Consider the following 13,417-nt stretch of genomic DNA (forward strand, 5'->3'; position numbering starts at 1 on the left):
TATAATATAATATAATATAATATTAATATTATTTTTAAAAAATTAATAAAAAAATTATACATAACAGTTTTTAGAGACGCTCATACATAACGGTTCAAAAACCGTTGTAAATGACTCTTATACATAACGGTTCTTTAGCGTTATAAATAACTGTTATAAAAGATGGTCATAGATAACGGTGGCGTAACGATTTTGTAATACCGTTATGTATGCAACTAATAGATAACGCAAAAACATAACGCATTTGTTCAAACCGTTATCTATGCATTTAGACAACAATACATAGATAACGGATTTTCGAAAAACCGTTATCTATTCCTAAAAGTGCGCTCATACATAACGGTTTTTGAAAAAAACCGTTATCTATGTACTGTTATGTATGTAAACTTTTGTAGTAGTGGGGGTTGCTGTTAGATTGGTGCACTTCAATAAGAATTTCATGTACTAATATCAGAGAAGAAACACAAGTCTACCGTTTCGAGCAATAAGAGCTCCAATTCCAGTTGGGTAGCCAAATAGCTGGGGGAACAAAATAATAATGAGATAAGCAACAGCCCTCATGAAAACATGCAAAGCCATCAACAGCCCTCATGAAAACATGCAAAGCTATCAATCAATGAATCCTCATGAAAACATGCAAAGCTATCAATCAATGAATCCGCCTTGTATAAATACCTTATAAAATGAGACCACAACAAAGTCTGCCTTGTATTTTGACAAATCAGGGGGGCATGTTGAACTTCCTTTTGCTGCATCAATCAGGACCATCCAGTGACCACTGTTCACAGATATCAAGCAATGAATCTCCAGCTATGAAATCGTTACATTCCAAACAGCATGCATAAATAACATATAGAATTGATACTAGGTGATGATTAATAGAATGTATCCAAATAAAATAAAACAGATGACATGTTTCTCCATTTCATAGATCTCGATCACTCAAGTGTTCAGCAGCAGAAATACAAAGATCTCAATAATAGTAAAGTTGGTAGTCAATATTGCTAGCATACACCATTTCCAGGTTTTTGCTTCATAAACATCAAAACAAGAGCCTGCCTCAAGTAAAAAGTCAATGTCTATTCTTAAAATGTTTAAATACCTCTGAGTTGGAGAAGTTCCGGGCATTTGATAAGAACCTTCCTTTATGGAATTAACCAGGTCAAGGTTGAATCTAAGACCTGAGAAGTTACACTCCGATGGAAATGCAAATAAATTGTACGTCTCACCTGTAAAACGCATTTACACACATAAAACAACGTTAGATGATTCTAATAGACAAAATAGTTCTTACTACCACTATGTCTCTCTCATTTCTGTAAGTGATTTAAGAAACTATATGTTACTGCTTAAATCTCATCCTTGTAAATAATACAATCTGGTAAAAAACTTTATACATAAAGGGTTTTCACTCCAAAATCCACTTGAGGATTGTCTTCGAATGTTAGCTCCAGTTTAATTATGATCTAAGAAATCAAGAAATCCCAAATTTTGCAGTTGCAAGATAAAACAAAATAACAAATTAGAAGCCTCAAAATCGACTGAAGATGGAAAAACACCAATCTGTTGTCCAGTTACAACTACTATAATTCTACAATCTGTCCATTTTCACATACACGGAGAGAGAGAGAGAGAGAGAGAGAGGAGAGAGGAGAGGAGAGAGGAGAGAAGAGACAGAAGAGACGCACCTAGCAAGTTTGCATCACATAATACAAAATTCCCACAACCCTTTCTCCAGAAACAAGCTGTTGACTTTCGACATCTCTTTACTCTTAAATTATACATACCATATCTGTAGAGCAAGATCATGGGGCAGGTCGACGCACTCCGACAGCATGGGTATTAAACAAACAGACACCTGCACATATTCAAGAAATACAACCTGCATTCACACACCAATATGGCTCCAGTCTCCAGACAGAGACTCGAGAATTAGGAAGACTAGTTTAACAGCACGACATTCAGCTACTCACATTCTGAAACCAGAAGGTGGAGAGGAAGTCATAAAACAACAGGGGAGTACACAAAAAAGCCACACAAGTTGTAATTTGTAAAGAATTTAGGAATCAATTCCAATATAATGTAGCAAAAATAGATGTCAACAGGATTCTTTCCTCTACAACAAATCTAACATTACGCAAACACAAACTCACCAAAGAAACACCTTAGGCTGCTTCAAAAAAGCATTCTCGGTAGAAGCAAAAACCCTAGTCCGCAGCAGCTGAGAGTGAACCATGTGATTCAATTAATCAAAGCAAATACACCCTCTCTATTTAAGCTTAAATATTTCCCAATTATTTCAATTCCAACAGCAAAATAAACACACCTTATCTATTCAGGATCAAAAGCCTTTCTAAATGACAGCAAATCAAAAAAGATGAGAATAACAAAAACCCCCAAAAAAGAGAAAACCTCTTCAAGTATGTGGTTCGAACGAAATAGACAAATTGCAGCTAAAATTCCAAAATTATCAGAAATAAATAAATAACAGGACAGCAGTGGCTCGACCGCCGCAGAGGCGCGGGTTTGCGGCAATGACTGCCAACGCTGCTGGATCCGCGGTAGCCGCCATGAATGAGACGGAGAGATAGGGCGAGTGAGAGACAGAGAGAGAGAATACCGAGACGTACCGTAGCGGCGCGAAGAGTAATTACCGGCGTGCTTCTATGGCCGGAACTTGCCTCGGCAGCGGCGGCGACTATCTCTCAAAGAGGGAGAGATCGCGAAGAGAGAGAGAGATTTGGGGAGGAGATGAGACGCAGCGAGGGTGGGCGGCAGCGGCGCGACGCAGCGCGACAAGGGTGGGCGGCGACGGGCTGGCTCGGGGCAGCGGCGCCGGCGGCGGAGTCGAGAGGGGAGAGAGAGAGTCGAGAGAGACAGGGAGGAGAGGACGAACAAAACTAGGGCTTCTAGTTTGGGGGGGGGGGGTTAATTTCTAAATTTCCTAAATTTTTTTCTTTTTTTCTTTTTTTCACTTTTAATATTCAATTTTTGGTATTTAGATTTCTAATTTAGATTTTTAATTTACATTTTATATAAGTGTTGATAAAATAAAAAAAATGTTATGAATTTTTTATTTTTCAAAGTCTATATCTAGGAATAAATTCAAATTTTAGGATAAATAATTTATTTGTTATTTTTTAATATAATATAAGAATGTAGAAAATTATTTTAAAAAAATTAATAAAAAAAATTATACATAACAGTTTTTAGAGACGCTCATACATAACGGTTCAAAAACCGTTGTAAATGACTCTTATACATAACGGTTCAAAAACCGTTGTAAATTACTGTTATAAAAGATGGTCATAGATAACGGTGGCACAACGGTTTTGTAATACCGATATGTATGCAACTTATAGATAACGCAAAAACATAACGCATTTGTTCAAACCGTTATCTATGCATTTAGACAACAGTACATAGATAACGGATTTTCGCAAAACCGTTATCTATTCCTAAAAGTGCGCTCATACATAACGGTTTTTGAAAAAAAACCGTTATCTATTCACTGTTATGTATGTAAACTTTTGTAGTAGTGATTACTCGTGTTTCTCTTTGATCTTTGATTCGTTGTAAGGATCTTTCCCTACTTCAATGGCTGAATTATCACTTTGATGATGATTGGACCATCTGTAATAACTTCCCACATTCTGCATTGCTGAGCTGTGAGATAGTTTTTGACTCAGAACTTCCATATCTTGTAGTTCTCTATGGAGAACTTTGGTAGAGACGCAGCCCTGCTAGAGTTAGTTTCCATAATGATAGGGGAGAAAAAGAATAGCTCACGTAACACGTAGAAATGATAGAGAGATTTGAAAAATGATCTAGTTCAATAGAACCGGGTCAAAACAGACTGTTCTTCCGAACAACCTGCTCTGATACCAATTGTTGGGGCCCTTAGTGTTACTGAACTGGTGTATGGGGGGGTAATACACCAGTAGGCCATTTTTAAATAAAATTTGAAACTTCTTTTCTAAACTGAAGTGAGTATCGAAACTGAAACTGATGTGAGTTGACTGAGCGGATCAATGAAAGTAAAATCAGTTAACAACGGGTGTAGACTGATACTGATATTGTTTCAGTAGGCTAACTTCAGTGCGAGGAACTTGTCAACACACTGATAGTTCACTTAGGGCTTCAATCTATTTAGTTTTAAATAATCAGAGAAGTGTTAGAAATTTTACTAACTATCTGAAGATTTGTTAGTTAGAATGATTAGGGATGGCAACGGCCCGGATCTGGACCGGATCTCATCAATACCAGATCCAGATCCATTTTCATCTATCATATCCAGATTCGCGGATCTAAAAATTTTGGATCCAGATCCAAATCTGCCAGATCCACGGGTCCAGATCCATGGATCTACTGTTTTTAAATTAAATTAGAAAAAATCACAAAATTAACAACATCTAATTTTCATCATGAAAAATATTGCACAAAATACATTCATGCAATACAAAGTCTCAACATAGAAAATCAAGTTATCAAAAATTCAAAATAAACAAATCTTAATGCATGAGTCTACGAGAACAAGTCTTCAAAAACCCAAATTACATTTTCTAAGAATAAAAGTCCCCATCATCCATGGCACAGCTACTTTCAACATCATCGACATCCTAAAAAAATGAAGAAAAAAAATATTTAGAGCAAAACAAACTCATTTCAATAATAGAAGTTTAAAACATATGTAAATTAATTATCATATCAATAATATCAATTTGTTCTTCTCCATCTTCATCATAATCTTCATTAACTGTGGAACAAGCACGTGTGTCATCCAATTCACCTAAGCTAAAAAAAAGAAAAATATTATGGGCAAATGAAATGTAAAGTAAGATAAAAATAAATAAAATATAACCTTTGACATCATCAATCATCCAATTTTGTAAACACATCAATGCCTCCACGGTTCGAGAGTGAAGTCGAGAATGATGAGTACTAACAACACGCCCACCCGTGCTAAAAGCACTTTCCGAGGCCATTGAAGATACGAGAATAGAAAGAATATCCTTGGCAATTTTCTTCAAAGTAGGATACATTTGATCTCTTTTCCACCAATCAAGAACGTCAAAGGCATCATTCTCGGGTATAGGATCATCATCTAAGTAATGTTCAACTTCACCCCTCACATGCACCTTTCTTTTCTTTGTTCTTTTGGCTTGAGCATAAGTATCCTCCTCATCGTCACACTCATCACCACCTACTTCTTTTCCTTTCCAAAGTTCATTATTTTTTTCATTTTCAATCCTCATTTGATATTCAATCACAAGTCTATCAAGATTCTCCCTTACTTTTTTGAGTTCATTTTCAGCACCATCAAGCCCATCTCCATACAACCTTTTGAAATAGAACTCCACACAATCCATCTTATTTCTAGGATCTAAAACAGAAGCAACAGCCAAAACCCCACCAATTTGATCCCAATATTTGTCAAACTTCTCAACCATATTCTTAGCCATTGTTCTAATAACATCAACATCACTTTGCATCCACCGCCTCAAAGCAATCTTAATTTCACAAACTTTACGAAGAAACAGATTAGAAGTTGGATGATTTCTACCAAAAAAGACTTTAGTAGCCTTGTAGAAAATCTCCAACTTCTTACAAACAAGACTTGCCAACATCCATTCATGCTCAGTAGGAACAACAAATTTCAGCTTCCTATTCAAGCGTTTCAATTTTGTAAACACATCCTTAAAAGGTAAAGCAGCTTGAAGCATCAAAAAGTAAAATTCCACCTAGTTTTACAATCAAGAACCAACCTTTTAGGCCTACATATATTCAAAAGCCAACAAGCATCCTCAAAATTTTCAATTCTTTTAGGAGTAGACATCCAAAATATAACACACTCTTGGATTTTCTCAACTGCACTACCAATCACACCCAAGCCATCTTTCACAACCAAATTTAAGATATGAGCACTGCACCTCAAATGCAAAAACAATCCACTCAATATTAAACTATTAGATTCTAAATTCTCCATCAAAACATTCATCATTGCATCAGTTGTGCTTGCATTATTAAGAACCACCGCTGAGATTTTATTCTCCAAAGAATAATAACATATGCAATCCATTAATATCTTTGCAAGAATGGGTGCGGTATGTGGAGAAGGTACAAAATAAAACCTAAATTAACACACAATTTATAATTATTAATAAAAATTTAAAACTTAAATAAACACATAGCAACAAATAGTAAGTAAATCAACACTAGTAATTAAAAGTAAAGCTCATTACCTCAAAGTTCAATTACGTAAGCTCCATTGTTGATCAATAAAGTGTAAGGTGATAGCCATGTATCCCTTATTCTGATTGGAAGCAGTCCACATGTCGGTGGTTAGTGCAACTCTCCCATCTGTGGAATCGAACAGAGCTTTCAAGGAACTCTTGGCATCATCATATATCTTCATAATATCGCTCTTAAGTGTATTCCTCGATATCATTTTGAAAGATGAATTAAGCCCGTTCACAAATTTTCTAAAGCCCACATGATCCAATATCGATAAAGGGTACTCATGTATGACCACCATACTAACCAAGTCATTTCTTGACGTCTCTTGATCAAACTTGACAGGCTTTTCCCTATCCTTCAATTCCAATACAGTAGTCCCATCAACTTCAGTCTTCAACTTTGTTTGACCTAATCCAAGCCGTAAGTGCCGCTTTGGACATACGAGATTTGCATGCTTAAGTAGATGAGAAGTTCCTGATGCACCATTGTAAGACAATATAGTTGTGCAGTAGTTGCATTTTGCCTTTTGAACACCATTCACCATTATTGTCTTGAAATGATCCCAAGCTTTAGAAGTAAGTTTCTTGGCCGTTTTACCATCTTCTACTTTCACTTTCGTGGTTCCAACGACTTTAGCATTGGTGGAATCATCTTCAAGTACAATCACATTCACAAGTTGTTCAACAAAGCCTTCTTCTGCCAATCTATTTTTACTCTCCTACAAAAACAAAAACCAAATCATGTTTCGAATCTAACAACTTCAATACTAACATAATCTATCATTGGATTGCCAAATTGGACTGCCAGTAGTCACGAATCTAATATTCAATAGTTTTTAATTGGACTGCCAAATTAAAAAGGATTCTGCCGAATCTAACAAAATTTTTTAAAAAGCATTCTACCGAATCTAACAAAAGTTTTTTTAAAAAAAGCTATCTAATAATCATAATCAAATCAACTTATCTAATAATCAACATTGACAAAATGTGACTCACTAGTCACCAACATTGACAAAATCAACTTATCTAATAATCATAATCAGCTTTTGACAAAATCAAAAACTAACCTAAGACAAAATTTCAATTTTAGAATCAAATGCAAAATGAACATTTTTTAAATTTCTAACCTTTGATTCAGAGAATCCTGTGGTAGACATTGACATGGCTGAACGACGGCGGCAGTGGAGTCTGGCGGCGACCGGAGATGGTGATGGGCGGCACACAGAGTCGCACCGACGAACTGGAGAAGGTCTGAAGGTGGCGGCCGAACTGGAGTGCTCCGAGAGGTACGAGAAGGTGGTCGGCGAGCTGGAGCTGGAGTGGTCCGAGAGGGAAAGAGGGGCGGCGGGCTTGTCAATTCAAATTTAGCTCAAGTCTTCGTCCTCTATCTCCTTTACGCCGAAAGAGGCATGGCTTTTATAAGCTAGGAGATGGTGTTACAGTGCAAGGTAACACGGAAAGGAAAACTCTGCAAGTTGAAGGACGATCCACCAAATCCATGCATTTAATGCACTGTCCTTAGCATTAAATGATGCGTGTACTGGAAGCATTGAAGTTGTCATTTGTTAACACTGAGTGTGTTATACATAACTCCATCTTCAGTCTGCATCTTGCACTATCAGTCTGTGGTCTCTAATTAGAACATTCTTTTCAGTTGTATTGAATGCTCTTCGACTAATCAGCTGTACTGAAGATATTTCCTGACACGTACTTATACATCTGTATAGATTCCACATTGAGTTCAGCATTTAATTCAGTTGAAATTCAGTCCTTCATTCTTCAGTCTTCACGACTTTAGTTCTTCGATCTTTAGTTGTTGGTCTTTAGTCCTTCAAACTTTAGTGCTTTGGACTCAGTACTTTCGTTTTCAGTTCTTGCAACTTCAGTACTTTGGTCTTCAGTCTATACTAAAAAAAATGAACTCCAACAGTTGAGCTCAGAAATAAATTATAGTCTAGTACAAATAAAATCTAAGGGTTTTGGAATCATCAAAACTAAGAGTAGGATATTTCTTCTTATTTTCCAACAATTTCTCCCTTTTTGATGATGCCAAAACCTTACAGTGAGGCCTTAGGCACAAAGGTATCAGAGCAAATTTCCGACTGTAGTTTTCTAAACTGAAGGAACATAGGTTCCCCCTTAACAAGATAATCCTAAAACCTGCAATCAGAAAAACTCATACCGGCAGAAAACACAAACAAAACACAGAGCAAAAGAGACCAACAAATAACGAAGAACATAAATAAATTCAGAGCCTGGATAAAAAGTAATTGTCTTCAAGTTGAAGAGAAGCATCATTTCATTACTTTGAAACTGATAAGACATCAGTTTCAAAAGTACATACGTGCCAAAGGGAGAGATTACAGTCAAGGCTTTAGACCGTAAAGCTTGAAAATTGACGCTCTCAGCTCAGCAACCCATATCGGAGCCATCTCTTCAGAATAACCCCAGATATCACTAATGGCCTTGAATTCACGATGAATCTCTTCTGTATGAACCGGTCCTCCTCTTTTGGGTGGGGTGATGAAGTTTAGTACAGGAGGTTTGGTCCACTGCATGTTCTTTTCCCTTTGTGCTACGAGGAGTCGCGAGAATTTGCCTTGGTCTTTCCAGTTGTTTATGAAGTATCTCCATGCTTCTCTGATATTATGGGAGTCCTTCCTATCAATGTTGACACAAATCAAGACCCACTTTGTGAAGTTCTCCTTTATCTTCACCCACCAGTCGCTTATCTCTTTTGGTACCCACGTGTCTGGGTTAATCAGTTTTAATCCATAGATATGAGACTTCAGAATCTTGGCATCGATGTAGGGAGCAAACTCTTTAAAAGCAGGAGAATGATCATCAGTTTTCTAAGAAGGAAGAAGATTTATGGCCTTGCGAGGAGGAGCATCGGGAGGAGGAGCATTTTTGGTTTTGTTCATATCCAATCTTCGCTTGGCAGAAGGCTCCTGAGCTTTGTCTTATTCTCTAGACCTTTGAAGGTATTTTGAAGTAGCTTTGTAAACTGGTGCATCAGAAGATGGAGCCACAAACTTTCCAAACTTTCTTGACTCAAAGATGGCTTGAGTGGCCTTATTGAAATCTCCTAATACTCCTAATATTTGGCCAACTCTTACATCAGTGGCAGAGCCTTGGGGGCTTTCTCTTCTTGGTAGCCTTTTCCCCTTTTTGGCATCATCTAAAAGGAGGGAAGCAGATTCCTGCAGCGAGGTGAACTCTCGGTAAAATCTGGACACACTGGAGAAGTCAGCCATGTTCCTGACTTCTAACATCTCATTGGCCAGCTTGTCCACCTTTTCTCGTTAATCATCTTCTTGATGTCTCGATCATTGAGAGCCATTTTCCATTTAAGCTCATTGATTAGAGTTGAGAGCTCAACGAAATTTCTGAGCGGCTTTGTCATTGGCCTGCTCTCGCAATGTTTCCAAAGTGTCCACTTTGACTTGCACTTTGAGGAAATCAACTTAAAGCTGTGGAAAGTGAAGAGTAATTGGGATGACCTTTTGAATGTGCTCCAAGAATTGATCTTTGATGGTGTTGACGAGTTCCCTTAGTTTCTTCGATTGCTGATCTGCAAGTGATCAATAGTAAATATGATCGTTATGCACATCCTTCATGTAAGCATCTACTTCATTGAGTTTCTTCACTTGCTTGGCCGCGAATTTGGTGCTCTTCTCTAGCTACTTCTTAAGCTTGAAGATCTCCTCTTGCTGTTCCTCAACCAACAATTCTAACTCTGTCTTTTCCTTTTTTTTTCTGAAAGACATCAGTGGCAGAGATGTTGTATTGGTACCTCGAATGTCTAGATGTTCAATGGCATCTTTTGGCTTCTCAGGCTGAACCCGTTCGAACCCGCCAAACCTGGACCGACCCATATATTTATAAAATATAATTATATTAGTAAATTCTATTCCTTAATCCCTATTCCCTACGGTATTGAAATTTGAACTCTGAATTGAAGTTTGAATCTTTAGTCTATACCTCCTAACCCTAGCCGCCGTCGCCGCCACGAGGGTCAGCCCTTCTATATGTGAGTGGGGCAAAGGCCTAGGGCCCCAAAGTTGAGGGGCCCCAAACTTTAAAAATAAATTTATTAATTATAGTATATATATATATATATATGGAGAGGTTCAAATAAGAACCACTAAATAAAATTAGAACGGAGAACCATTTTAAGCCATTCGATCATCAAGATCTACGGTGGATGCATCATCTTGGTGGATGAATGCAGATCCTGGGTTCGAATCCTGAAGGGAGCAAAATTTTTATTATTTTCGGATGCATTAAATTTAATAGCGAATGCATTAATTTATATAGCAGATGCATTGATTTTAATGGTTCTTATGTTCTCACGATAAGTGTGGTTCTCATTATAACCACACCATATATATATATATATATATATATATATATATATATATATATATTATTCTTTAAAAATTATTATATACTAATCCTAAATTAATTCTAATAATAGAATATAACTTCGTCTTTTATGTTTTGCTATCTCATCTCATACTTTACTCTCTTTCATGTTTTGTTATTTTCTTGTTCCTAAGTATACTACAACTTAAGAAATGTAAACAAGTTAGAAATTTTATGCATTGAAAATAAAATATTAGAAAAATTTATTCTTAACGCAACAAGATGTTTCAAGTTTTATTTTCTAGGGGCCTCTTTTTTTCGTTTCGCCTAGGGCCCTCGAAATCTCAGGACTGGCCCTGGCTGCCACCCCTTACCCACTCAAACCCGCCGCCCCAAACCTTACTGGACCGCTGCTCCGCCCGTGTCCAGACACGCAGCAGGCCCTCACCGCCTAGCAAGTTGCGCTTCCCCGCAGCGGGCTAGCCGAACCTTCCCTCAAGCTATGTCGCGTTGACGCCCCGCAGCATGTCTCACCGCCCCCGCAGGCCGCAACAGCCTCGCCTTCGGCAGAGCTTCCCTCTGCCCCTCCAGAAAGACGTGCGACGCGAGGCCCTCGCCGCCCTTAGAAAAACGCGCGACTTAAATCTGTATTTGTTTGCCCCCAGAAAGATTGCGAAAAAATTCCCATGTAAGTTGAAAATATTTTACAACGCAGAATTACAAAAAAAAATAATAATAATAATAATAATAATAAAAGATAAGGAATTCCCATGTTTATTGTTGTTGTAGGGTGCGTTATCTGAATTCTGAATTGAACTCAATTCAATTTCGAAGCACTCGTCCCCAGAAAGATTGCAAATTTATTTGTATAGGATTTTGTATAGGGAGTATTTAGTAGTGGCTGTAATACATATAAATTTAAATCTAAAAATAGGGTAAAAAAATATACATTTTGGCGGGTCGGACCCGAACCTAATCGGACCCGATGTTTGGGTTCGGTCTAGTCCTGGGCTGGTCCTCTCCGGAAATTCGGTCCTGGGTCGGTCTAAGTTTTAAAAAAATTCGGTCCATCAAACCCAACGGGTCGGTCCGGGTCCAACTCGCTGCTCACCCCTAGATGCGGCGTTTGGATGTGTTCCGAAGCACGAGTTTTAAAAGCATTGGCTTGTTCGATTTATGTTCCATGGTCAATAAAGTGAGAATGTTAAGCGATCAAACGATGGCTAGAGGTCCGATATCAAAGCGAGTAACATAATAGACATGACAATGGCACCACTTTAAGAATAAAGGCTTTCACATACTTAGAAGTATATTTCCACTCTAAATCCTTTTAAGTAAAATTATGATAATTGGATAAATTGTCTTAATGAATTGTAATATGTTTTAGCCAATGTATACATATGTGCATTACCTAAATATTTTCAGATTGATCGACCAGTGTTGATGGGCACAACTAAGGCTAGGGCTTCATTATTTTAACTTTTGCTGAAGAACTAGCTCTTATCCCGTCTTTTGTCTCTCTAAAGTTAAAACTTCTCTATGTTCTATAATGAATTACATCTTTCCTGAAAAGAAAAGAAAAATGAATTACATCTTAGGCAAACCTAAACTCGTGACTTCTATTATATGTTGATGGACGTTGATTATTAAAATCACAAAATCAAATTATGCCTGAGAAACTTAAAATGTTTTATGATTAAGAGGGTGTTTGGCAAAGCTTATTTTAAAAAGCTTATAGTTTCTTAAGAAGTTTTCAGTTGTCAAAGCATTTGGATAATTGAGCTTATAAGCTAAAGAGAGAATTTTTAGTTAGTGAGAGAAAATATTTGTTAGAAAGAGAAAATAAAAAAAATGAAATTAGAATGATATATGATGAAAAAAATAGGGTTAACTACGCCAAAAATCATGAACTTTGGGCCAATTTCCAAACTTGCCATAAACTTATTTTTTTTAATCAAAAATTTCTTGAATTTAACCGGTTGACCAATTTTTCCACGCTTTTTGCTCCGATGAAGCTCCGAGCTGACATGGCAATTTTTTCGCAATTACGAACTGATATGACAGCTATGTGGGCTGAAAATTGACACATGGAAAATAATAAATAAAAAAATAAAAAAATAAAAAAAATGGCCATCTTCCACCACCCTCTGCACCCTCTACCGCCCCCCCTCCCCCCACCACACCTCTCTCTCCACCGTCCCCTTGAGCACTCACAAATCACACACATTCACACTCTGATTCAAAAGGTTGGGAAGCCCCTCGAATCGCCGGCGCCGCCGCCGAAAGTCCAAACAAACCCTATCTTCAATCGGCTCCAAACCTATGGTTACGATTGATGTCAGCAGCCAGCTTTTCCAGATGGCCAAACAAACCTTATCTCCAGTCGCTCCAAATCCTTTTTCTTAGAGTTAATTTCCTACTCCAATGGCGCAATCCCCTTCTCGCTCCACGTTGCCCATGACAGCAAATTAAATTACCGCTACACTCTCTCCCTCCCTCGGTCACCGGTGCCACCAACTTTTCTTCCTATAGATCCTCGATCTCGAATGGGAAGAAGGAAGGGTTGGGATGTAAAGTGGAGAGCCATGGGAGCTAAGTGTTCTGGCGACCACATCTGGGAATCTTGGAGGCTCCGCCGCCGTGCTACGACCAACTGTGAGAGAGAGAGAGAGAGAGAGAGAGAGAAGGAGGGGGTTTGGCTCAAAACGACGTCGTTTTACCCCCAACTAAACGACGTCGTTTTGGTTCTCGTCTGGCGATGTCATATCACATTTCAGGTCACTTAAAAATGCCATGCCAGCTTTGAATTTGGG

General features: G+C 37.8%; 1 protein-coding gene across 1 annotated transcript; it reads right to left on the reverse strand.

Moving 5' to 3' along the window:
- Positions 1 to 450: 450 nt before the first annotated feature.
- Positions 451 to 3,273, reverse strand: LOC131023407 (molybdenum cofactor sulfurase-like). The gene is made up of 5 exons (XM_057952948.1): positions 2,631 to 3,273; positions 1,689 to 2,221; positions 1,103 to 1,229; positions 676 to 778; positions 451 to 519 (listed from the first exon to the last, which is right to left on the reverse strand). Exons 2-5 carry the CDS (start codon positions 1,807 to 1,809, stop codon positions 451 to 453), a joined length of 420 nt encoding a protein of 139 aa, XP_057808931.1. The 5' UTR covers positions 1,810 to 2,221; positions 2,631 to 3,273.
- Positions 3,274 to 13,417: the final 10,144 nt, after the last annotated feature.

Source organism: Salvia miltiorrhiza, chromosome 4 (genome assembly GCF_028751815.1).
Source record: "Salvia miltiorrhiza cultivar Shanhuang (shh) chromosome 4, IMPLAD_Smil_shh, whole genome shotgun sequence".
Lineage (NCBI taxonomy): Eukaryota > Viridiplantae > Streptophyta > Magnoliopsida > Lamiales > Lamiaceae > Salvia > Salvia miltiorrhiza.

Coding starts and splice junctions, on each gene's coding strand:
- LOC131023407 (XM_057952948.1), bottom strand. CDS start 1,809: ATGATCTTGCTCTACAGATATGGTATGTATAATTTAAGAGTAAAGAGA. Junction 1,230..1,688: donor ATGTGATGCAAACTTGCTAG/GTGCGTCTCTTC, acceptor TGCGTTTTACAG/GTGAGACGTACAATTTATTT. Junction 779..1,102: donor GGAACTTCTCCAACTCAGAG/GTATTTAAACAT, acceptor ATCTGTGAACAG/TGGTCACTGGATGGTCCTGA.